Source organism: Mugil cephalus, chromosome 16 (genome assembly GCF_022458985.1).
Source record: "Mugil cephalus isolate CIBA_MC_2020 chromosome 16, CIBA_Mcephalus_1.1, whole genome shotgun sequence".
Taxonomy (NCBI): Eukaryota; Metazoa; Chordata; class Actinopteri; order Mugiliformes; family Mugilidae; genus Mugil; species Mugil cephalus.
The window spans coordinates 15,943,730-15,970,045 of record NC_061785.1 but is presented as its reverse complement, the minus strand read 5'-3'; the positions used below and the strand labels follow the sequence as shown (position 1 = coordinate 15,970,045).

The 26,316-nt window shown below is 45.9% G+C and overlaps 2 protein-coding genes across 2 annotated transcripts; one reads left to right on the top strand and one right to left on the bottom strand.

The window, feature by feature from the left end:
• The first annotated feature begins 343 nt into the window (after positions 1–343).
• mrtfba (myocardin related transcription factor Ba) lies at positions 344–21,654 on the top strand. The gene is made up of 17 exons (XM_047609119.1): positions 344–659; positions 6,272–6,353; positions 8,516–8,764; positions 11,932–11,997; positions 12,333–12,388; positions 12,620–12,695; positions 12,947–13,108; positions 13,200–13,369; positions 13,507–13,635; positions 13,744–13,991; positions 14,565–14,736; positions 15,431–16,489; positions 16,662–16,775; positions 16,975–17,115; positions 17,219–17,353; positions 17,442–17,502; positions 18,009–21,654. Exons 3-17 carry the CDS (start codon positions 8,602–8,604, stop codon positions 18,509–18,511), a joined length of 3,255 nt encoding a protein of 1,084 aa, XP_047465075.1. The 5' UTR covers positions 344–659; positions 6,272–6,353; positions 8,516–8,601; the 3' UTR covers positions 18,512–21,654.
• LOC125022450 (lipopolysaccharide-induced tumor necrosis factor-alpha factor homolog) lies at positions 21,193–26,052 on the bottom strand. The gene is made up of 4 exons (XM_047609120.1): positions 25,596–26,052; positions 25,369–25,491; positions 24,993–25,119; positions 21,193–22,923 (listed from the first exon to the last, which is right to left on the bottom strand). The coding sequence occupies exons 1-4, from the start codon at positions 25,735–25,737 to the stop codon at positions 22,815–22,817; spliced, it is 501 nt and encodes a 166-aa protein (XP_047465076.1). The 5' UTR covers positions 25,738–26,052; the 3' UTR covers positions 21,193–22,814.
• Positions 26,053–26,316: the final 264 nt, after the last annotated feature.

Genomic DNA, 26,316 nt, shown 5'->3' with positions numbered 1-26,316 from the left:
CTTTTTGTGTGATCCTGAGCCACTGCAGCCGAGCACATACAATAATACAAAATGGCAAAGTATCGCACTCCATTCAAAGTAAAAGAGTATACCGGTAAGTATATTTCTCTTACCGCCGTTAATACCCTGAAATCTGAAAACATTGCTTTTTGTGGGCTATGGATGTCCTTTTTTTTTTAAATATTACTTCATATTTTAACTGCTGATGGTGCATGTATCACTTCACTGTAGCAAGTTATGCAACATCACCATTATACAATGTATAGGATTTAAAAAGAAAAAAAAGAATGACACGTGGCTCCTGAGGACAGATGTTCTCAAGTAAATATCAAAGGTTGTGTTACGTTCATGTGTGCTGTCTGTGTATCACAAACCCGTGGTCCAGTCCACGAACACTGCTCCAACCATGCTGCTGACCAGTGGACAGGACAGGGCAGAGCTCTGACCACGCCCCCTAATGCTTCCTGCCCGACGACGTCATTACGTCACTCTGCATCCGAAGCTAGACCAGTCGCAGCCATTTTACTCGGCGAAATAAACTTCAATCTCAGAGCCAGACGGCATAACTACACACTTAAGACAGTTCCGTTGACATTAATGGATATCCTGTTGTGAACCGCGGCTCGAGTGGATTTGGGGTTTCAAGGTTTCGCATTTCGGTAAGACCACACACCCATGGTGGCGCTGTCTTGTTTTTAGCATGTTAGCCCGTGTTAGCTAAACCGAGCTAAGTGGAGAAAATGTGATGAGGCTGTTTTTGAGCAGCCTTCGGGATATGCAGACTCGGACAGCAGGGGTAGGTTTGGTGTGAGCGCATAACAAAAACACAGGACAGGGAGCATTTGGCCGTGCCTCATCTTTGGACACATGATATGACGCTGGAAAAGATGGAGACGTTTCACCGTCTTTCGTGGTCCGCACTATCTGCAACTCACTCACCTGTCAGATTTAAAGTAGCTAGCCATCGTTGGCTTATCCCACACCCACCCGCCTCTTCCTCTGCGATAACATTAGCTGTGGTGGGGCCATACCGCACAATAATACCCCCTCTAGGAAAATGGTCGCTCGCTAAACCAGCCACTTGTCAAGGTGCCACTTATAGAGAATGGCATTTGGACGCCGTGTGTTTATTTCAACCATTTACTCTTGAGCTCGGATGAATCTCAAGGCGTGACGTCCAGTGTGATTGTGAGCCAGCCGGCAGCACAATCTCTCTCTAGTAATCCCGACCACGCAAGCTACGGAACGGGGCTCGTTTCGTTTTTACAAACAGGTCGGTGGTGGCTCATCGACTGAGGTGGTGGGTGCAGCAAATCCTAACAGGTCCCGGTCCTGTGTGACTCATGCAGACAGACGGGATGCGATGCTCTCATCGGACTCAGTCTGGCCGCTGAAAACGCGTCGATTGTTTGCATTAACTCAAACGCAAGGAATGTGGTTGAATGGCAAAGCAATTATTCCAAGAGTGTGTGCTGTGCGTGGCCTGAGCTACACGTCCCAGTGCAGTATTAGTTTACAGGGAGATTATCTGCTCGGATCACTTTAGACTAATATGTCCATGTATCTCCTCGGTGGTGAATCAAACTCAGATGAAACCAAATACCACCACAGGGGCAGATGTGTTGTGGCGTTCAATGACACGGTGCTAATAATGTGAGACTGGCGTCCTCCTTACAGGGATTTTGACAAATCAGATTCCACTGACTTGGAGATGAAGTTTGTCTTTGTCTCTTCTCCTGTGTCAGCATTGCTGTGGTCTCGTTGTGTTGAGTTTTTATTACCCAATCCGTTTCTGGTGTTAAGTGTATGTGTGTGTGTTTTTTTTAGAGATGTTTTAGTCAGCAAAGTTCCCAGAGGCGGCCAGGAAGGAAACAACACCACACGAGTGTCTGTGGGAACAGAGCTGAACATTGACTCTGGTGAATGAGCCACAGCGATGACATCATTTCTCTCTTATCGCTCAGACGTTTGTGTTGGACGTGATGTGTGCTTTTTATGAGGCCCAGGAAGCTGCACACTTAAACTGTAGTTTTGACGTGGTTTGACCGGTTCTTGTTCTGCTTGCGTCTTGTACGCGTCTGCCTCATTCATTTTTTGAAGCAGTTTTCAAATTGTCAGCTAAATTCTTATAACAAGTTGCCCGGTAATACTGAAACTGAAGAATTAGTGGGGCTGAATTGAGCAGGTGACCCTGAGGAAGACAAACAACCTGTGAGGGCACCCACCTGTCACCCACAGTCTATGTGCCTTTTCTTATGCATAACTTGTTACGATTCATGTAAATGTGAAGAGTAGGGCATTTGCATGGGGATTGACTCGTGTAGTCTGGAGCCATCTTCAAGTGTCTGCTCCAGGAACTTCAGTTTTTGTTCCCATGTTGTGTCTTGACAATAACAGTGCAAATTATTAAAACAAAAAATGATTTCACTTTTATTGCTGTGTCATCTGAAACATATGCCCTATGCCATGTTGGATGGTTTGAAACTATTTTACAAAATTCAGTTCACCATCAATTAATTTAGAGATATTTCCGTTGGGGAACAATTTAACTTAGAACTAGAGATTTTCACAAAACTAATGTTGTCGCTGGTTTCACAGATTTGTGGTATTTCCACAATCTTATACTTGTTGTTGCAATCTCACAAGATTTGTCGTACAAAGCCAGAAACGTGAACCCACAGCACAAATATTTGAGGTACACGTATACAAAACATAACAAAAAGACACAGATTTTGTTGGTCTTTAGTGCATTGAAAATTCATACAGGTCTTAAACTTCAAAAAATTGAAAATAAGCATTTTACTTATAACATATTCTAGTTCTGTTCTATTTTTACACACACACATGAACATACCCTAAAACATTTCATTCCCTCTTTCACATACAATTGTCAGTGGTGTTTTCATATCCCTTAACAGAAACCAGACCAGACAGGTCATAGTGTGTCAGCTCCTAGACCAGGACTATAGATTTCAGTTATCTCATGCTCTCACTCAATGGACTGAATGTGTGTGTGTGTGTGTGTTTGTGGGTACTTGATCACAGGCATTCTTCACATCCAGACCTATTTAGAGTAAAGTTGACCTCTGGCCTCCTCTTGTTAGTTTCACTTCCCTAACGCTAATATAAGACGTTTGCATCTATCTCATTCGGCGGCATTGTTCTGAACACAATTGGCTGAACGTTTCCTCTCACCTGCGCTGCATATGTGTAGACTTCAGTGAGAAAAGGAAGAACAACCCTAAGGCGGCAGGCACACCCAAATATAGTCGTCAGCCTAAAAAAATGTCAACTGAAATTATTACCGGGTCGAAGTCTAATTTCTCCGCTGATAATAACACACAGAAACCTGAGTTCGCCTTCAAGTTAATTGTCTCCACCCTGCTCAGTTTGACTTCTATCTGGGACGCTAACATTGCACTGAGCTCTACAATTAGCTTTGGTAATGTGGAGAAGTAACTCCAAACCACCGTCACGCTGAAATCTGTTGGGTAATGGCAGCGTTAGTGGCATTGAGTTAGCAAAACATCTCATTAGAAATCCTCTGAGGGGTTTGTATTTTTAGGTCTTTCATTGATAGTACAGGGTTCTGAGCCCTGTCCGTGAGCTCGTTGGGTGTTTTTGTTGGCTTTTCATGCCCTCTCGGGCTCCTTGTTCCATGTGATGTCTAATTTTAGTGACTTTCCACATCGGACCAATACAACAACAGGGTCTTGCCATCTTTCCATGCCAGTTGGCCAGAGATCTGCAAACTCCTTTTCTCCGTCCTCCGAGCTCTAAAAGCACATTGAGGGATAAGTTTGGTCGTCTCTGACAGTCGTTATCTGTTAGACAGATGTCAAAGTAGCTTCAAAACTCATAATCTGTAAAAGGTTGTAAAAGGTTGTTAGTTTCTCATGGCATTGAAACTGTTTTCACTGAACTATTGACATGTTGAGGAGACTTGATGCCGGTTATATGCGAGCAGGAAGGGCTGGGTCCCTTTGTTATTATCTCTGCGGTCGTACATTACAATGCTGATGATTGACATGTGTGGGCGACTGCACTGACCCAGCACGCTTTGTTTTAAAAAGCCAAACAATTGCTCAGACCTTTTGCTCAGAGCTTATTGATCTTTTATTTTTGAAACCAGCGCGGAAATGCATTTAATTAGCTTTTGATTCGAGTAGTGTGCTTATTTGTGCGAGCGCAGGATGTGTGCGTTGCCCTTTGATGGAACACATGGAGCTTGTTGCCCCGTGCCATTAGCAGCCGAGGGCAGAGCAGCGTGCAGCGCCTGCCATCTGGATCTGCTCTTTGATTCTGTAGGGGCAGCGCCGATGTTTATCCCACAACGCTTCCTCAGCTGTGACAGTTGTTTGTTCTTACCTCTCTCTTACCTCTCCTGAGCATCCACGCCCGCTGCAGGGCTGGAATCCCCTTCCCTTTCGTGTTTTACTCGAGTGAAAATTGTTTTTGTTTTTTAGTTCATTTTTTTTCTACCAGACGTGATTACATGGTAGGCACGGTACACGGATATACACCTTGTGAGGTCCCCGTTTGTCTCCCTGTCTGTCACTGATTTTTTTCAACACGATATCTCCTCGGCAGCGCAAGTAGATTTTGAAGATGGTTGTTTTCTGAATGCTCTCACCCAATACTCAAGGTTTGGATCGTTAATATGTTGAGTGGCTGCTGGTGAGCACATAGCAATCGCAACGTTGGTCGTGTTTTTCATTTTCATGCCCAAACGCTGTAAGTTCCACTGAAGTTTTGTTACGCAAGCAAAAATACTGTATTGCTTGCAAAAATGTTCCCAAATTGCTTCAGATAACTGGAGCCACACGTGACATCGGTTACGCAAGTACATCGATTCGCTTAGGAATACATGTTGCATAATGTCGCAACATTTGCATTCATCCCAAATAAAGGGTAACTCCTGTTTCCGTCCGTGAAAATGAGACTTTATCCAAAGAGCTCTGACCCGTCTTTGCTAATTAATTGAAGATATGGTAAGCGATAACATTCCTCATTACCACGCCACTGCATAAATCCTGCGATGAATCATTTCATTCATTCTTATTGCATAGATTTTGTGTTAAAATATGTTAGAAAATGGTAAAAGTTCAAATGGTAGAACGGTCAACCATCAATAAATGCAATAAAATAAGCAAAGATGAAAGTATTTATTGTCGTCAGGGAGGAGCCTCCATTAACAAACACAACTGGAAAACATTTTACGTGTAACACAGGGCCACTATGTGCCCAGAGTGTTAGTAAAGTGTTGCATCAGTCTTACAATAATCTTGTTATCTGCTTTGAATACTAAGCGCAGTTTGAAAGCTTCTACGCGCACTTGATTGATTCTTAGTGTTCTTGTCTGCTCCAGACTGCAGTGTGATGCTACACTAAAGCAGGAGCCTCTATTGTTTCTGTATAGCTAATCCATTTCCATCGTACAGGTTTTCCATGCAAACAGTGAATTTGTGTGAATTTGTTTCCGGCCATGATGCAGCCTTGAATATCCGCTAGTTTTATTCAGGTACCTTTTAAGTGGTGCTTGTCATCTGTTTCTACTTATCTTCAAACACATCTATTCAGGCAGGACCACTGTCTGCACCACATGTATGTGTTTTCATTTCATCATTTTTAATGGATTTGAATATTGAAAGCCTAATACCTCATTAGGTTTGAGTGGTTGCTCTCACGTGTGGTTTCTCTGGCCGCTGCGTCCTCTGGTAGCCTGTCTTTCCACTGCTGGTCTTTTTGGGACTATTTTTTCCTATTTTCTAATTTTCCAGTCATTCCCTGGAGGTCATCCATGTGAAGCTTTTCAGGTGTTGCCCATCGCTTTGTAGCTTCCAGCTGCTCCCGAGTGGACATTCCAGTTTGGTTGCCCCTTTTGTTTCCAAACCCAAATGTTTTCAAGTGAAATAAGCCTAACATAAAACGCTGCCAGTGAATGGACGGCGCTAGCTCTTCTTGTAGTTCCAGTTCTGGTTTTGAAAGGCAGGTGCCATCAAAGATGCCACCACTCCATCTTGGTTCACCAGACACAGGCTGAAGGTTGCCGAGCGTAGTGAATTTGGTGATAGAAAGGAAAGTTGTGATACGACTCAACTGCATTGCCACAAAGTTGAGATTAATGTAACTTGGTACCAAACCAAGTCCCTGTCACTGCTACAACTCAGTGATTTTCCTTTACATTGTCTCTTGTCGCTATGTCACTAAGATTTCACAAGCACCTCAGGTTGTGTTTTTTTCATGGTTGTTCTCTTCTCTGTCCCGCCAGGTTCGACTCGATGGCTACGCTCAACTCTTGACCAGCCCAGACGTCTTTTTCTCCCGTCCCATGCTGTCTTCTGCTACTTCAGGTAGGAAAAGACTCCTCTACAGTTGGTTGTCAACACTTATTTGCCTTGTGGCAGCCTCCCACAGGGAAGCATACAAAGAAATCTGACCTGGTTGCAGTGTTTTGCATTTCACCTTCTGTGTTTGTCACCACCCCTTTCTTGTCTATGTCTGTGCATCTTTGGAAACGCTTACGTAGAACTGGCTCTTTCATTCAAATTAAACTTGTATGGCTGTCAAATTAGATAGTAGATCTGATTAACAGTAAAGCTAGGTATATTGTAATGCATCACAAGCCTTGTACTTAAACAGGAATCGGGGTTACTTGGTTTCTATGTCAGTTCTTGCTCCAGTTCTGTTATGTTGGGGAATGTGCGAGCAGCATGATGTCCTGTAGAAAAGAGCAAAATCCAAAGTTCAGTTCTATCGTCAAATAACTCCCACTCTCCCAGAGAGAGATGACAAGCACATGAGTTACTGAATGTAGAGTCTGGTTATTGACACGATTTCAAAGAAAACAACCTCACAGTACAGGAATCTGCTCCGCGATAGTAATCTATAGGAAGTATTTAACGGAGCAAAGACTGGTTACGTTTCTAAACACGGAGATCTGTTAATGTAATTCTGTCAGAGAAAAACCACAGTGTTGAACTGCTCAATATCCAGAGCTAAGTTATGTCTCTACCACGGTGCTTTAGTGGCACTTAATCATCATTAGGAGGCCATAAAGTGGTGTTAAATTGGGAGCCAAGTTTAGAAGAGTGAAGGGATTTTGTAGTGGTGGCCAGATTCAACATAGACTGATGCAGATTAAATGGAAAATGAATTGGTATTGACTCCCATGTTAATGCTCAATCTTGTAATTGTGATGCTGATTGCATACTTATTGAGAGTTCTCAAAATTAGTCTATAACACTGGGAAAACACTTAAATTGTTGCAAGGGTAGAGAGCAGAAAAGTGATTTCAAGTCCAGTTATAAAGGGGACGTAGCATGAATTTTTTCTGCCTTCAGTAGAGTGAGATAAAGCTGATAACACCCATGCAGTTCGTTTGTTATGAGTGGTCTAAATGTGAAAATATGGCATTCAACGGGCCATTTCAAATTCGAGCCATGTGTGATGTAGATCATTTGGTCTGAACGTAAGACCCGCCCCTGTTGCCAAACTTCTTTGGGGGTCTCCTGCAGTTCTGGGTTCAACTCCGGCACAAATAGATGGGCTGATGTGTAGCTTCAGACCACCGTGTTGCTGTACTTACACCAAAACGCTGAACGGCGGCCAAGCCAGCACCACTAGAGGGGCCGGGTAACATGAGCTCATTCTCAGGGGGATTGCGTCAAAACGACTCACCGACTGTGTTTGACATGATTAATAGGAGGCCGTTTGACACAGTCGTTTATAATCCTTAATCAAGTATGCAACATGTTGATATCTTTCTTTCACCAAGTCAAGTCAAGTCATGAAAGAAACATATCAACTTGTGGAAATGGGCATCCAGCTTCCCCTTCAAAATAATCAGAAGAAAGTCGAACCAGTGCATGTTCTGTAGTCATTTATTCTCTCTATCTGTTGCTTACGACACTTTAAGGCCTTGTCATTGGAGAGTGGTTCTCGGCCAAAAGCAACACCTCACCATGGTTGGTAAAGAGTGCGTAGGTCCTGGAATGGATAGATGTGGGCTGCCGCTGGAGAGCGATATGTGGCATACATGTTCAGACTGAGCAGACTGTTGGGAAGCCATGGATACTGAAGTGTTTGCTTTGCTCCCCAAAATGTTTCCGTTCCCTCTGTTTGAAACCACCACAGCGACGTCATACTCCAGATCGTGAAGCCCCGACTGAACAGAGAGAACATTCATGCACAAACTGACGTTGTTTCTCTCGAGCGGCGGTTAGAAGCGATTATTCAGTATATAATGTTCAACCCGACTTGTTTAATGAATAATATGGGCTGGGGCTGAGCTCTTCCAGATGGCGGAAATGAAATGCCACCCTTAGCATTTCAGCAGTCGGGTGAAGTAGTCATTCCAACAGGATGATGATGACAATTATTCTGAATTACTGGTGTGTCTGAGAAGCCGCAAAATATCATTGAGTGATGCATTCCTCTTTTTGAGGAGCAAGGCAGTCACCAGATTTCCGTCTAACCGCTCTTCTTTTTTTTTTTTTTGCTTGTATCTACACAGGCAGCGGGGAGACATAACATAAAGGGACGGTGACCCATAGCCCTCTTGCTTGCCTTGGACCCTCCTCAATCCCCTGCTGAGGCAAGATGGAGACGCAGGCCTCCCAGGGGCAGCTAGGAGCAGAGGGGGATTGTGGGATGTCAAATCTACTGGTGCCCAGTCCCCAGAGCGAGGCGGTGACCCACGAGCTGGAGGAGCTGTCGCTGCAGCCCACTCAGAGCCTGCCTCCGCTCAATGAACGCAAGAATGGTGAGGACATACAACACGACGTCCACGGTTCATCTCCCAGCCGACGCCGGCGTCCTTACTCCTTATTTTCTGAACTTCCAACATTTGATATGAATTAGAGGTCGAGGTTCTTCTATTTTGAGCTGATACTGCTCGTTCTCCTTCTATTTATATGATAAAAATGACACAATGATAACAAATGTTACAAGTCTCAATTGAAATAAAAACATAAACGTTTATTGAACTCAAGGTAAGAAGAGGTAGAGCACACATATCGGCCGATACCATTGAAAAAAACAAAAAAAAACAAATATCGACCCGATATATCGGCTGGTCGATATATCGGCGAGTCGATATATCGCTATTTTAGATTAAAATGTGTGTAATGCTGTGACCTATGCCTTTTTTTTTTTTTTTTTGCAACCTCTCAATCAGATGTAGCCGCCTGATCTAGCTTGTCTCCTATACATATAGTAGATGAACCACACTCTGTGTACTAGTGCAATTGTACATGCACGTATCAACTAAACTAAATCCATCACCGTTTGCTTTTCAGCACACAAGCATTGTCTTCATCCCGCTAGCCAGGCTGCACGTTAGCTTCATCACCATCACATTGTTGTCTTAGCAGCCACACGGGATCAGCTCTGACACTGATGTATAGGTACGGAATCACCAGGGTTTAGGAGCAGGTTACTGCTGCGTCTGCCGGCTCCTAATCATGGCTCGGATGGCGAGATCGGCTAAGTCACTGAGTTCAGTCACTGGTGTCGATCACAATGCTGAACGCAAATCTGATTTATCAGATAGAGTCAACAGATGTGTAATCAGAGCTGTTGCACACCGGATTGAACATGTTAAAATATAGGATTTTGTGCTGTCTTCCGCGCCGGCGGCAGCGACCACTGTCTGCAGGAGAGCGCAGTAAAACGTCTCGGTGGTGGAAAGTTTCTGTGGAATGTCAACAGTAGTAGCACCCACTCATCATCTTGGCTTTTGTCATTTCCCCTCCTGTGAGAACACAGACCTCATACTTTCCACCCTACGAGCCACCTCCAGCTCTCTGCCAACTACAACTTTCTTACTCCTATTGGTTTTATCACGCAGGTGCTAACATGTCTGCCATCATGGCACGTCTGAGTCTTAGGAGCCTGTCAGCAGGGAGACAGAGGGGCGTCCAGACTTAGGTAGAATAAAGTCCATTGTTAATGTGTAAAATCAGCAACAAGAAGAAGAAAAAAAGACAAAATTTGTTTATTTTGAGAATTACAAATTGTTAATTATTCTTATAATTCAGTCTAAAGTGGATTCTGTGAAGAATGAGTGCCTGTTTTTAGGTAACAGGCCTCTCTGTTACACAGAAAGTCAAACTGAGCTGTGCTGTTTGGTATTCGACTGGTTTTTGAAATTCATTTTCTCAGACTGGTTGCACCCAGATTTAGCTTTGGCCGTATTTTTCTGTTTCCAAACACGTTTCCTTTAACAAATGCATCATTTGAACACTTTTTTTTTTTTAACTCCATCTCTACACTGCATTGAGGTGACAGGTGACAAAGACGGCCCTGCTTAGTTTTCCTCCGTGGTGAGTTTGGGGTTGTGTTTGTGTTTGCGTGAGCAGCTCATGTGTGTCATCCACCTCTCTGGCTGCTGAGGTCGCGGTTCAACATGTGTTTGTCAGGCGGAGCAGGATTTCCCAGAGGAACTGAGGGAAGTCCAAGTGCCTGGAATTCTGTCTGAATCACCTTAAACATACATTTGCCCACTCATAATTACAGAGCACACAGAGAGTTCAGATTGTGGATTTCTTTATCTACAATCTCCAAAAGCCTCCAGTTCTTTCAACTCTGTACAGAAATGCAGATGTAATATTTTCAGGAAAGCAGACATTTCTGGCTGATGTGGCCTTCGAGGTGCATTCAGTGATGTTATTGTTGTTATCATCATCAAGGTTTGTGATGATAACAAATGAAAAACAAAGACATTAGAAACACAAAAGATGTGTTGGCGGGCCCCGACTGTTTCCTGTTTGTCACATCCTTTCCTGTGAATGGAGAAGTGTCTGCACTTAATAACCCATATTTAAACTTAAAGAGTCTCCTCCCACTCTGTCTGACACTTGCCACCAACGAAACTACGTTAAATCTATATATATTGCTTCCCGGGTGCCACAAACTTGTCTGTCGATGATGACGATGATGCAGTGGTTGTTTCCTGTTTGTCATCTCAGCTCAAGCAACGCTGAGTCAGATCCTGAACTATTCCTTGGTAGTTACGAGGAGCCGGTGTAGAGCTTTGTTGTGGGGATGAAAATAATCCATTTGAAACTGTCTGAGTGAAAGGAGTCGAAGGTTGAAAGGGAGGAGAGAGTGTGAGACAGTGTCGAGCAAACGTAAAAGTTAGGGAGGGTTCAAGAAGGAGCGGCTCATTGAACACTTTGCCTTTAACATGTAGTTCATCATATTACTCTGAGGCTGTTGCCCTGGAATGAAATGGCTTAAATTTTGCTCAGTTTTGGACTGTTAATGGACCGGTAGAAGTAAACTGTTCTTGATGGACGCGGAGACACTCAGCGACGGGTGCTTTTGGTTCAGCGCAAGAGCAGGTGAGCGCTCGTCCTCGTTATTGTTGCTGTCGTGGTGATTGCTCAACTCGAGCAGACTGATGCCGCTGCCAGCTTGTCCCGGATTTCTAAAGGCAGTTTATTTTAAATATTTTGCCGAGGGCGTCAGATTGATAATCATTCACGTCCATTAGTGAAGAGGGAATGAATTTAATGAAACCTGATCCTTCGGTGGTGTCTTTTCTGAAAGGCGAGGTGTATTTGTGTAAAATAACAGTAGCAGTGCGTTCGCAAACAAATGAAATGACAGAGTTCAGTGAAGAAATGTGAGATTGGGCTGACGTCTTCTGTAACAAAATGAGTCCACATAGCACCGTGCACCTCTGTGTGTAACCGGACTTGTTAATCTGAGATTTGTTGGTAAGATAACTGCTAATCTCACCAGTGATGAGAAGCTATATAACAGTTCATGAGTTAATATTCATCCTGGGGAGAGAGGAAGAGTTTATGTGTTTACGTTTGTCGTGATTCTCTTCCTCTTTTCTTTTCATCTATGTTTTCCTTCTCCTTTTTATTTTCATTTTAATTTTCCTATAATACAGTCAAAACTGTTCTTGTCTGCTTTCAGTTCTGCAGTTGAGGCTTCAGCAAAGGAGAACCAGGGAGCAGCTGGTGGACCAGGGCATCATGCCACGTGAGTAACGACGCAGCCAGCTGAAGAGCTGATGTATAATAACGATAAGAGAGTATCACCCTGGTTCATGCTGATAACTGAGATAATAAACATGTTTGTTATTGATGTGTCTTGTCATAGTGTTTTCCCGCCGATCTTTTAATATTTAATATAAGCCAATCGTGTTTTAAAAATAAACCTGGTGATTTATAATGCCTATAAATAGAGAGATACATCTCTGTTTGTTTTTAGAGAGATACATCTCTATTTGTTTTTATATATATATATATATATATATATTATCTGTTTTTTTGTTCTGTTTTTTTGTGCACTGATGAAAATGTTACACATTGCAGCTCTGAAGAGTCCAGCAGCTTTCCACGGGCAGATTCGCAGCTTGGAGAGAGCCAGGGTGAGACACACAGTCAGAAAAAAATTGGGTTATAAGGCAAAGATGATGTGCATCTGCACTGTTCACTGCAGCATACATGCACAAGAGAAATCACACCAACACCACATGTGCATCGTTTATATTACAGAATGATCCACATCTTTAAAGGCTTTGCCTTTATCAGTGTTTGAATGTTATAGGGCTCATATTTCAATAATTAACTGATTGATTTGTGTCTGTCTTCCTCTTCAGACTGAGAATTTCCTCAAGCACAAGATCCGCAGTCGTCCAGAGCGAGCAGAGCTGGTCAGGATGCACATCCTGCAAGGTACTTTGGTTCACTTCATGTGTGTGGTGCCTCATGTGGAAATAAATGGAGAGACTGTCTCAGAAGAAGTTCAATTTTCCCTCAGATGTTGTTATTTAAACACCACTGGATTCACACTGGTAGCAGACATGATGCTACATAAACCATCTCCCCTCACTGCAGTCAGAGATATCTACAGGCAGACATTCAAGTATCAAGATTTATGTGGCCTGTGCTGAATGCGTGACGTTTCATTTTTGCCCGACGCCCAGAGACCGGAGCGGAGCCCTCGCTGCAGGCCACTCAGATGAGGCTGAAGAGGGCCCGGCTGGCAGACAACCTCAACGAGAAGATCGCCCAGAGGCCGGGCCCCATGGAGCTGGTGGAGAAAAACATCCTGCCGGTGGATTCTAACCTTAAACAGGCCATCATCGGTGAGAGACGGGATCGGTGTCAGTGGTCCTATGTCTAACTTAATGGACACAATCTTAAAAAGTCATCCTAACACTTAATTTTGTGTCTCAGTGGGCCAGGTGAATTATCCCAAGGTTCTGGACGAAGACAGCAGCGACGCTCTGTCCCCGGAGCAGCCAGCCAGCCAGGAGTCTCAGAGCTCTGTCCCTTCACCGGGGGAGGTCAAAGTGCCGGAGACGCCCTCTCCAGCCCCGGTTCCTGTCCAGAGCACCATTCTCCAGGTCAGAGACACAGCTTATAATTCACGTGTCTCTGTAAACTGTATTTGCCTTCACTAAAAACATTCACTTAAAAGTGAATTTCACATGTTCTGCAGTTCTTAATGTCTCGTATCTTGCGTGTTCTTAATCCCCTACAGCCCCCCCCAGCAACAGACTTTATGAAAGTGATCTCCACCAATGAGCAGCCTGCCAGCCGCCCAGCTGTCCCCCCAGCTCAGCCAGTCACTACAGCTGCTGTCCCAAAACCAGGCCCAACGCTGGTGAAAGTAAGCCCGGCGCTTTTGTTTCCCCGCCACGCATAATATCCCCTCTGTCTTTTTTATCCCCCCGCTGCCGTCAGAGCGCGTGTCATGAGAGTCTTCGTGTCGTTGCAGCAAAGCCAGCAGAAGACTCCCTCGGAGAAGAGTCGCAGCAAGAAGGGCAAAGAGCCAAAGTCAAGGGTGAAGAAGCTCAAATACCACCAGTACGTTCCCCCGGACCAGAAGCAGGAAGCCAGCGAAGCGCCCATGGACTCCTCGTACGCGCGACTACTGCAGCAGCAGCAGCTGTTTCTCCAGCTGCAGATCCTCAGCCAGCAGCAGCAGCACTACAACTACCAGACTATATTACCGGCACCACTCAAGTATGTGGACAAAACAAACAAACAAACACCACCCACACGTAACACAAAGAATGTGAGGGTATTGTTTTATTTCTGTCTAAATAACAGAGATGAATGGTGTTTCCTGTTATTCTTCTCTCATTCCCCTATTATCATTGTTTACTTTGCGCCATTTTCTTTTTGGTTCGGTGTGTTTTTATTACTCTTTATCTAAAAGAAAAATAAACGTCCAGAGCTTTCAACAAACTAGAGGCCCGTTACCATGTTTCCAATAGCAACTCTGCGTGTTATTATATTAATAACTGACAGGATGTTGTTTCACCAGCTGCTGCTTTCATAAATGTGACGCTCTGCGGTTTGGTTGGCTGGCTTTGTTAGCGAGGCGAGGGCCGCGGGATGGATGGTCTGCTCGCACTGAGAACAGATTTCCTCTCTCTGTTTCTCCTCGCCGTCCAATTATCGGCGCAGCGATGCTCTTTTGTCCACTGTCTCACACCTCCTCTTCCTCTTTTTCCCGTTCCTGTGGCACAGAAGAGTAAACGATTGCCTCAAATAACAATGACCTCGACTTTCTTCGTCCCCCTCTCTCTGCAGACCCGTAGCGGAGGGTCAGAGCAACAGCGCCGGCGCTCTGCCAACCTCCATAATGGTGTCTTTACCCACCGCGCCTCCTCCTCCTCCCCTGCCTCCCACGTCTGCCCGGCCCAACAACTCGCTGTCCAGCAGAAAACCGGGAGTCCTGCCCGCCAACCTGGAGGAGATGAAGGTACCTGGGAGCACGTTTGTAGCGACGTCAACAGTTTAGCCGGGAGCAGCAGTTCAAGTAATCCCTGTTACAGTCAGCAATCGCAGGCAGGAGACAGGGGTTGAAGCCTTTGGCTTTATTCTTCTACCCGGCTGTTAAAACTGACGCGTATCAAGATGTTGTGGTCAATGCTCTCGTTTTGGCTAAAACTGTAATCGTGCACCTTGAAAAAATGGAGCGTCGCAGAAAGCATCCTGCAGTATATGGAGTATATGAGTATTTGCTTTATGCCACTGATCTCTTAGTTAGCTTAAACTCAAACCTAAGAAAGACTGAAAACAGAATTAAAAAAAAGTTTGACTGCCAAAATTCCCTAAGCCCAGCAATTAAAATTTTGCATCTAGTTTGACTATACAAATTTGACATGTGAAAACTACATGTTTTTTTCAGTGGCACTCAACACACAATGTGCTGCTTATTGCTAAAATCTAGAGGTGCGGTTATGTTTACTTAAGTCACCTTTAACAGAAACAGCTGTTTTCCCCTTTTTCCGCCTTTTACGCTAAGCTAACATCCAGCTACTCATTTAACAAACTAATCTAAAACAAACCCAGTTCTTAGCAGTAAAATGAGCGCACTTTCAAAAGCAGTGAACTGCACTATCCTCTGACACCGGCCTTAAATCGATTCTGACATGATCTTATTTATTTGGTAGGTGGCTGAGCTAAAGCTGGAGCTGAAGCTGCGTGGCCTCCCTGTGTCGGGAACGAAGACCGATCTGATAGAAAGACTGAAGCCTTTCCAGGACAACCCCTGCACCTCCGCTCCTCCTGCCATTCCTGCTCCCGCGACCACCACCCTCTCCTCCATCCCCATGGAGGTCACCAGCGCTCCCGCGCCTGCCATAGTCTTTCCAGTCCAGCAGATGGCTCCAGAGAACATGAGGTCCACACCGCCGCCGCCGGTCTCGCCTCTTCCCAACGATCCCTCCGCCCTCCAGCAGGACGTGGGCATGTCCGACGCTCCACCCGAAATGCAAATGGTGGGCTCCGGCTTGGCCGGCCCGCGGTCCTCGCCTCTGTCCACGTTTCAAGCCCCGGAGGAAAAAGACAGAAGGCTCCATGAGAAGGAGCGGCAGATAGAAGAGCTGATGAGGAAGCTGGAGCAGGAGCAGAAGTTGGTGGAGGAGCTGAAGATGCAGCTAGAGGTGGAGAAGAGAGGTCAAGGCGGCAGCGACTCAGCCTCTCTGTCTCCACAACTCACTTCTCTACCTGCCCTGAACGCTGTCCCTACTGTCCTCAACTCGAACGTGGTAAAAATGGAGGGCGCAGTCCTGTCAAACTGCTCATCCACCAACTCAATCCTGGGTTCCCAGGCGCTCGCGGCCCCGCTGCCAACGGTGGTGAAGCTGGAGGACGTGACTGTTTCTTCCGGGAATCCGCTCCAGCTCCAGACGCAAACCCAGCTCATCACCCAGATCCAGCCCCAAGTGACCACCAGCCCACAGCTCATCCCCCAGTCCCAGAAAAGTCCCAAGGTCCAGGCCCAGCCGCCGCCCCAGGCTTCGCCCTCCGGCCTGCAGCAGTTCTTCATCAGCCATTCAGGCGGAGTGTCCCAAGTGCTGGGTCAGCCTCAGACCTTGTTAACAGCATCCGGGCAACCTCAGACTCTGCTGACCACTACGGGCCAGGCTGGTACCCAGATCCTGCTCCCAGTCTCACTACCTAACAACGCTACTGCCATCCAGCTGCCAAGCACCACTGTCAGCCTGCAGGTACAACCACAGTTAGTTAGTCATAGAAGGAACCTGTTAACCTGTTTTACAGACTCGTCATCAGACCAGTGATGACACATTCATCTTAGGTTTAGTAATAACAAGACAGTGTACCATGGAAAACCAGATGTGTAAACTCAGCCTTTTAAGCAGTTTTTTCTTTCCATCTCAGCCCGTCCTCCAGGCCACAGTCTCAAACCCAGGCCTGGTCCAGGCTCCAGTCCCTCAGCTGCAGACCACTAAGATGGAGATGGCACCCAGCCAGCAGCAGCAGCCGCTGCTACAGGTCAGTCCCGTCTCAGTTGTGCGTCCCCGTGAGCAGTTGTGCTGTTTGGCTCTGTGTACACAAACGCGTTTCTGTCTCTGGCTGCCACCTTTGTGGCAAACGCGACTGTCTTCTTTCTTTGTCCGTGTTGTTATTGTTCTCACGTCAAATCCGTGGCACATGACGGTCTGATGTTTGAGTCTGCCTTTCGTCTCGACAGACTCTGACTATGTGCGGTAACGCTTCTGGTTTGGAGAACCAGACGAGAGCCGAGATGAGTTTCCTCAGAAACTCCCCAGACAACAGGGTCTCTCCACGGGCTTCACCCAACCACCACATCTCCAACGGACCAATCAATAAGGTATCAGTGATGAATTATTACCTTTTTTTTTTTTTTTTTTTCCCCGAACTTTACAGAGTTCTTAAATCCGTATTTTTTCCACCTCTTTCTCTTGCCCTGCTAGTCCCCTTCTCCCCAGCCCACCTTCATCCTCCAGCCCACCTCCCTAGTTACTCAGCCTCCCAAGACGAGGGAACCTCCCCGCTACGAGGAGGCCGTCAAACAGAGCCGCAACCTGCACATCAACAATGTTTCACAGGTCAGATAACGCACCAGTTAATCCTTATGTACCAGTAGATAATTTCCGGTGACTCAACTGTCTTTTATGTCCTTGAATGTCTTTTCAGGGTCCCACAGCAACCAGCCAGCAAATGGACGACTTGTTCGACATCCTCATAGAGAGCGGAGGTAACGTGCTGCACATTTTCTTTGTCTTTTCATCAAAACATTCTAGTCATAGGAACAAAAAAAAAAAAAAAAAAAGCTGCTGTGCGAGTAGTAGAGCCGTTTCCAATTTGCTGACATAAATGTTTACGGACCGAGCGTGACTAACATCAGCCTTTTAGATATTTTTGGCCTTTACGGCAGCGACTCCACCACAACAACATTAGATCACAGATTCCCTGGCAGGACGAGCTGCGCCCCAGGGGATGCGTTCGCAGTTGCCAAGCAGCGCGAGGGGAAAAATGCAGGGCTGCTGAAATAGAAATAGAAACGACTATTTTATTAAGAATATACGGAACATTAGCACCACATGTTACAGTTTTTGTATGCGAAATCTGTTTGGCAAAGCCGGGAGACGGAGTTGGCTGAAAGCAAAGGACGAATGGTTCCCTGTAGAAAATGTTACCTTTTTTTTACTGTTTTCAGCATTCGCTTGAGTTTTGGAATCTTTTTCTTTCCCCCTTCCCCAGAAATGACTCCGTTCATCCAGCAGGACCCTCCGGTGTCCCTCACCGCGACCCTCCCCGTCACAGCCAGCATCACCACCCTCCCGGTCAACACCGTCCTCTCCCGGCCGCCTCCGCAGGTCCAGGTGGCCCCTCCCCCGACGCTGAGCCCCCTCGCCAACCCCAGCCTCTCCTCCCTGGCCACGGACAACCAGCTGGAGGCCTTCCTGGAGGTGACGCTGGCGGAGACGTCGACGGACCCGCGCACGCGGGGCCTGATGGAGGAGCTCCAGGCCCAGCTGATGGACCAGCAGCCGTACTCGCCCATGGACACGTCGGACCTGTCGTTCTGCGACTCCTCCTCGCCCCCTTCCTCCCTCAACATGGGCCTGTCCGACCCGACCCTGGACAACATGGAGTGGCTGGACCTCACCATGCCCCCGGGTCCCGCCGGAGCGCTCACGCCGCTGGGGATCCCCACGGACTTCCTGGATTCTCCCGCGGACCTGCAGCTGCACTGGGACTGAGGGAGGGTGGGATGGGGATTGTTAAAGGAGCGTCGGTTGAGCCAGGAGATGGACAAGAGATGGATGGATGAAGAGGAGAAGAAAGGGGCTGACGCCTGTAGAGAAGCCAAAACCGAGAGGAGAAAACACGGCATCTCTGTGCCACATCACTGTCACCAGTGCATCCATCCGTAACCATCTGTAATATTCCCACTATTCTACAGGAAGTACACTGATCAAGGTGGAGATGAAGGAAGAGTTTGCACAGCTTTAAAAGAGGGATTATCATACCTGAAGGTGATACTTGTAGCGTTTGTGTGAAGGGATTTTAAACAGAGGACTTTTTTAACGATCACTTACAGAGCCAAGGAGACCGAGCCAAATGAAGACGGTTTGTAAATACACTAAAAGAACTTCTCTCTGCCACGGAGCTGAGTCGTATAGAGGGCTGAGCGTTTCTCTGCTTGACTTCCAATGAAAACAGTTTTACTGTGTCAGCACAGTAGCTAGACGTGTATATATTACTGAAGGCGAAAGCCTCGGTTCCACTGAAGCACATTGTGCCATACTAGGTCACAAAAGCCGGTGGTTCAGACCACAGATGAAATCTAGTCGTATTTATCATCTTAAGGGACGTTTGATTCTCATTAAAGGGGCTTATCCTTCCTTTAGGATGCCTCAGATACTGACCACTTCACCTGGGAAAGCTTGGACTCAACCAGGATCCGGACGCTTTAAATCAAGTCAGTCGACAAGCCAAGTTGGAAAGGGATTCCTAGAAGAGGGGAGGTCCAGCCTCCGTTCACACTGGTCCGGCCTGCTACACACCGCGGACGACACGTCGGCCGACTGACGGTGGGGCTGCTTTCCCCCCGTCTCATCGCGGCTCCTCCGGGCCGGCCCGATCAAAACGGCGACCGGGGAAAGATCTGGCGATGAGAGGAGGGAGCTCCTCCGTCAGCGTGAGAGCTATGCACTAAAGAGGCAGAGACCCGGCGACGCCACCCACTCACCTCAGAACAAGGAAATGTGAACGCTGCGCGTCCGACGCCGTCGGCTGCGTTCGGCTCAGAGATCGGGTCGCGGTGCATCAGTTGTCCAAGTCTCTTATTTTGAATGTACTTTTAAAAAATATCTACAAAAAAAAAAAACAGGACTTAAACAGTTGGCAGCTTTTTTTTCCTTCTGATAAGCAAACTGACGTAAAACAGAGGAAAGGGAACAAATATTGGTTTGCGAGACACGCGTGTGTAATATGTGTTAATGAACTTATACTGAGCTATGATGATGTCTTTGATGAGCTTTATATCTAGCTGTCCTACTGCACTTCGTCTCTGTGTGTGTGTGTGTGTGTGTGTGTGTGTGTGTGTCTGTGTGTGTGTGACGCTGGGGAACGACTGCATCGGTAGCTGACACGTATCCTGCAGCTGATGAGTTAGTTCGCTTCACCAGACCGTTATCAAGTGACCTCAGCGTGGAGGAATCTCCAGGAGTCAAATCTGGTCGGTGAAATAGTCAAACTGCATCCGCCGCTGTGGCCTGCAGACAAAGTTACCTTCCTGACCGTGTGTGTGCATGTCTGTGTGTGTGTGTGTGTGTGTGTGTGTGTGTGTGTGGATTCGTCTTCCTGTCTCTTGCATGTGCGTCCGTGTCTCCGTGTGCATGCATGGTTGTATTTAATCTCCTCCTCAGCCCTGAAGAAATCAGATCAAATCATCCACCTGACATATTCCGAGTTGCATTAATAACGGCTGCTGATGACTGTTTTTATTTTTTAAAGTCTGCGTCGATGTCCTCCAGTCAGCAACGTGGACGCACACACACACAAACACACGTTTAGTGTGACTCGCAGCGAGGAGTCGGTGTAGAGGGCTGTTTGTTTTTAATCAATCGCGTCATATTCCACTGGTGTAGCATCTCAGCCTATTTATTCTTTTGGGATGGATACAGTGTAACTATAGGGCACTTTAAAACAAGACCGCTTTTTAATTCTCCTCTTTTTTTCCTTCATATATATATATATTTTTTAGTCACTTTTAACCGCCTGTTATTTCGTCCTTGGGCACTAGAGGCCTTTGCCTCTCCTCTGTTGTGGCACATTTTTTAACATCGACAACTGTTGAACTTCAGGGTCGTTTGTAAGGGGTAAAAAAAAAACTGAAGGGAGGCGGTTTGATGCATTTTAAAGTAATGTATTTTCTGCCTGTACTGAGCCCTTTATGTCAGCGCTGGCTGCGTTTACAAAGACAATGCTGTTCAGTGTCATTCAGATCATTCTCAACAGAGATTCTACCTTGTAACATCAACGCACAACATTTGGCTGGTGGTCATAATGTTGTGGCTGATTGGTGTGGAGTACAGCTCAGAGGAATGCCAGCGTCCACGTAAACGCAGCCAGTGTCTTGCCAGAGAAGCACGACTCTCTTACCGCTGCAGCTTATCACCTGGTCAGGCCAAGACGCGTGGATGCCAAATACTGCACTCGCCTCCTTCTGGGGTTTGTAGTATTTAGTGTTTCTGTAGTTTTCTATAAACGCTCACCTTTAGTTCTCAGCCGCGGGGACCTCATCGCGCCTGCCTCCAGGTCGTGTTCCTTCCATTTTCCACACCTTAAATCTACGACGAACAGTGGAAGTCACCAGCTGACTCGTGTATCTTAGCAGACGACGCGTCGGTCACAAGGCTGTTTGTTATGTTTGATATTGTGTCGCCAAAAAAAAAACAAAAAAAAAAAGGAACTTATTATCACGTTTTGTTTTTTATATTTATCGCTTTTTTTTAGGGTTAAAAGTAAAAGAAGTGAAAAGTTTTGTGAATTCTGTAAAAGAATCCTTCATGTGTATATTTTTTGGTGCATCTTTTTTGTTGTTGTTGTTGTTTTTAGTTTGTGTTTTTTTTATACTTCACCACCTCTTGGCTGCACATATGTATGTGATTTTAATGCTCGGTGTGACACCGCTCACAGTTGGCCATCGTGCTCGCTGACCGGGCAGACGAGGACAGCGGAAAGCAATAATGGCTGCTCTCCTTCGATGTACTGTACTGTATGTCAGATCCTGCCTTGATTTAACTCATGTGGGAGCCTTTACTACCGAGTGACACAGCTCTAAAGCACTTCTACCGGAGAGGAGTAGGGCCACCGTAATACAAAAAAAAAAAAAGAAGTGTTCCTCCTAATCCTCACCCAAACATCCCTGTGTGTTTATTTTTTATCTTTTAATAACCCTCTGATGTGTGGAGGTCTGTGGAAGGTGGCACCTCTCCGTCTAGTTCTCCTTCACCTGCTGCGTTTTGTCGTCACGTTTCTGGCGGAGAAGAAGCCCGTCGCTCCTCCGCCTCGGCCACCCATGCCATGCCTCTTGATGTTTGTAATGCCATACGTTTTGCACATTGTGTACATATTTATATAGATGTAATGCATATTTTTATACATGTGTAACATCCACGGGCTCCCTTTTTTTTGTAAATACCCCCCCTCCGAAATAAAAGATGTGTGTATATATAAGTACTGTATGCTTTTATGTGTCAATAAAAAGTGGTGTACTGTGAGGAATATTCCCTTCTCCTGTTTTACTTTTTATTTTTTACAAAAGCACATTGAATACAAGTAGAAAACCAGAAGAATCACTGTGGCTGCCAGTGTATGACAACAACTCATTGTTGGACTCTGTGTTTGCATGTGCGTGAATGCATTTCCATTTTCTTCACAAATATTTCCTCCTGTTTCTGGAAGCTCCACAGCGGGCGTCCTATTATTGGTGAAGGACCGGCGGCGTGGAAGCACCGGTCCATTTCTTCCAGTCTCTAAGCGGCTGCCCCCGTCTCACGTAAACAGACATCACGGGGCATGGGAGACAGTTACTGCGATTTGAATAATAGTATTTGTATTCGCATTTGCATGTGTGGAAAATGACAAGAGCAGATACTGACAGAGAGGAGCATTTATCAGCCAACCACCACAGAGTTTGTGTTGACTGGAAGTATCTGAGCCTTTAGCCTTTAGGGTGTGTGGTTGAACCCAGGAACATTTGCCAGTTAAAGTGGATTAAAGTGTTCCTCAAAGCACTGAGGAGGTGTCTTTATATTTTACACATTTGCATTTTGCCTACAATACACTAGTAGTTGTGAGCAGTTGGGGCAGATTTGCGCTTCGCTCTGGTGCGTTTGAGTCACCCTCGCACATTTCCTCCCGTCAGTCCTGTGATCTGAACCGTTCAGGCTCCTGTGCCTCAGGTCCCTCCACCTCAGTACATCCTGGTCAGTGCCACAGCAGCTCCTGGTCCAAAGACCACCAACCGCTGCTGGTGCCCCGGTGGCCTCTGCGTCACCACTGGCGGTAGGTGTGAATGTGGGACTGACACCGGGGACAGTGGTGGTGGAAGTTCTTCGTGCTGTCCATGTAGAAAGGTATTAAACAGCAGCCTGCCACGCCCCTGGAGGAGGAGATACGAGGTGAGGAGCAGAGTAGGATCTGAAAAGGAGTATCTAGATACCATACATATGAACAATGTAAAGGAGGCAAGGACCCCCAAACTGCTAAGACATGAAGCAGGGACCCCACTCAGCATTGTGCTATTTATAAATATACATTATTATTATTAACGTTTTGCATTAAATGTTAAGCTGTATAAGTAATACACAGGTTCAGATGTTAATCTATTTAGCCGCACTGTTAGCTTCTCTTCTCTCTGGTGACCTCATCGTCAGCAGCAGAGGTGAGTCCTGGTCTTCCTTTCCCAGGGAGGCCCTCATGTGATCCAACTTCATCATAGCTCTTGATGGTTTTTGAGACCATACTTGGAGACAGTCCTTAAGTCAGTCCTTAAAGTAATGATGGACTGTTGTTTCTCTTTACTTAGCTGATTGCTTCTTGCCATAATATGATATTCTATCAAGTAGGGTCTGCTGTGATGTGAAAACCGTTTCAGGTGACTACATCGCGAAGCTGAGATGCTGAGAGACCAAGGGTTTGCAGTGCTAGCAACAAAGTAAAGGGTGACTACTTAGAGAAATCTAAAATATAGTGTCTATCTGTCGGTCATGGAGGTCACGGTGTATCCAAAAACCTGAGCTGAAACAAAGGCAACATTTCTTGAGGACGTTTCTTCGTTTCTAAGTGACTAATGGGGGAGTTTAGGTTTTTATTGGAACGCTCATTTCCACAAGTTGATATGTATCTTTCATGACTTGATGGAATATCTGTCACATGTTTTGGTTAAACAAAACAAGTCCCTATCAATCATGTTAAAAAAAAAAGCACCTTTGCTCGGGTCAGGACCGCTTCACTGGATCCAACGCTTGCTGAAACCAAATGTGGCTTCAGTGGCGTCGTTGTAGCCCGTGTGCAGGAGGGAGGAGGAGGAGGGGGCGGTCTGAAGCTGTGTTAGGTTAAGGACGAGGCTCAGGGGAGGGTCTACATCATATGCGGCTCAGGTTTGAAGCGGATCACTGAATTTTTGCATTTTACTTTCAGACCAGCCATAACAAACTGTCTGCACGGGTTTTCAGCTTTGCCAGATTTCCTGAGATAAATGCTAGATAAATGCTAGGTCCCCTGGCTAGGTCCCCGCATTAAGACATATTTTTACTATTAGTGGTTCTCTGGTGATCACTTAAAGACCTGAAACTGGGGTTTGTCCACCACCTCCCCCACTTTTACAACACAGTCTTGACATCTCCCTCCTCAAAACGTCCCACCTCCATTCTCATCCTGATTCTGTGAACAGTAAACAGACAGTCCACCTCTGACTCACTGACGTAACCCGGTGGACACTGAGTGCGTGGGGCGTAAACGAATGTGTTTGTATATTTGCATTATTACTTTCCCAGGGGAAAAAAAAACTTTTTTAAGCCGTCCACCTAAAATTACCTGACTTCCTACATCAACAGTTTGTTTTGCCGCCCGCAGAGTTCTGTGCTTCACAGATTTAAACTGCGTTTGCTGTTTCACTACAGGTACCGCCAACTCGACCAGGACTGAAATGAACTTGTATTTCTACTTACGGCACCATTAGCCACTGGTCTTTACTACAGAAACAGACTCAAATATCTTGTAATGTAGCTAAGAAAGGTGTTTGGGTGGCCAAGTTGTGAAGAAATGGTGAAACGGTTTAATATTTATAACCTCAGGCTGCAGAAGCTCCATCTATCCAACACTTCTCAAAGCAGTGTGAACACTTACAACATCCTTACGGCTTAATAGAAATCCAAGACTCTTAGGACTGCCCATATCAATCTAAATATTGATAGTATCGATACCACCAAGGCTGGTATCGGCATAGGATCGATCATACGATAAATCGTGATCAACTAATTAAAGGTAAAGTTAAGAAGTTATTCAATGATAATGACTTTTCCCAAATACCAAAATTCCCAGTATTGCCCACCCCTACCGAGTGTCTTAGTAGCTACTGACACCAAAGAGGACACTTGAAGCCACTTGCTGTTGTTATATGTGCCTCTTTTTTTTTGTATGCAGCATAACAGTACGGTTTGTACGTACCCAAACATGGAGCACAGGCAGCACAGTATCCATGCTAACTCGCCCACTTTCTTCCTGGTGTTCGTGACGACGTATTCCTCACAGGTTGGGCACTGGGTGTACCCCGGGGTTTCAGCCAGATCCTCCACTGATAGATAGATAGATAGATAGATAGATAGATAGATAGATAGATAGATAGATAGATAGATAGATAGATAGATAGATAGATAGATAGATAGATAGATAGATAGATAGATAGATAGATAGATAGATAGATAGATAGATAGGTATATGATGACTCATTGATAGATTGATTCACATTTACTTATTGCACTTGCACCAAAACGTCTTCTGCTAAAACTAAAGAAGTAGAATTATTTTTAGGGGTGTAACACACTTGCAATCAGTGGTTGTGGTGGGATTTGAGGTTCAGGTGGTTCGTCAATGTTGACATGCGGCAGCATGTAAATCCCCCCTCTGGGTGCCTCACTTTCAAACCACGTGAGGTCTGCCTCGTGATCTGATTTAAAACATGAGCAGCCTTCAGACACATCCTTCAGAGCAGTGAACTTAACTTAACGGTATTTGGTAAAGGTGCCGACAAAGCCAAGAAGGGAGACATGCCTCTGTTGTTTCCGAGCTTGGACCTCTCTCCCTGCTCCTCGAGCTCCAGCTCTGCCTTTCTAAGCTGCAGCTCCGCCAGCTCCTTGTCAATGGCCTCCAGCTCATGCATTTGGTCGTCTTCCTCACCGGTCACTGGCAACATTGCACAAAGTTACACCAAGCTCGCAAAAAATCTACTCTTTTATTTGCATCATTTTTTTTTGTTTTTGAAAGGACAGACTCACCTTCCTCTGTTCCCCCTTCAGCGAGCCTCCTTTCCTGGGCTTTCTTGATGAAGTCGTGTATCTTCTCCAGCATGAAGCGCCTGTTGTGAAGCTGCTGGATGCGGAACTTGATGAGGGCCAGAGGCGAGGGGTCGCTCGTCGGCTCATACCGGACATCCGCCAGGAAATTAGGTATGATATCAGGCTGGACATCCACCGGGACATCAGGTGTGATGTCAGGTTGGACATCCACTTGGACATCGGGGGGGATGTCAGGTTGGACATCCACTGAGACTTCTGGTGTGATATCAGGTTGGACATCCACTGAGACTTCAGGTGTGATGTCAGGTTGGACATCCACTGAGACTTCAGGTGTGATATCAGGTTGGACATCCACTGAGACTTCAGGTGTGATATCAGGTTGGTCATCCACTGAGACTTCAGGTGTGATGTCAGGTTGGACATCCACTGAGACTTCAGGTGTGATATCAGGTTGGACATCCACTGGGACATCAGTT

Bases quoted from the DNA above. Each gene is read 5' to 3' on its own strand.
- mrtfba (XM_047609119.1), top strand. From the start codon at position 8,602: ATGGAGACGCAGGCCTCCCAGGGGCAGCTAGGAGCAGAGGGGGATTGT. The intron at 12,389-12,619 runs GTGAGACACACA...CTTCCTCTTCAG, and splicing joins GCAGCTTGGAGAGAGCCAGG to ACTGAGAATTTCCTCAAGCA. The intron at 17,503-18,008 runs GTAACGTGCTGC...CCCCTTCCCCAG, and splicing joins CATCCTCATAGAGAGCGGAG to AAATGACTCCGTTCATCCAG.
- LOC125022450 (XM_047609120.1), bottom strand. From the start codon at position 25,737: ATGTTGCCAGTGACCGGTGAGGAAGACGACCAAATGCATGAGCTGGAG. The intron at 25,120-25,368 runs GTGTGTTACACC...TCTATCTATCAG, and splicing joins ACCACAACCACTGATTGCAA to TGGAGGATCTGGCTGAAACC. The intron at 22,924-24,992 runs GTACGTACAAAC...CTCCTCCTCCAG, and splicing joins TGCCTGTGCTCCATGTTTGG to GGGCGTGGCAGGCTGCTGTT.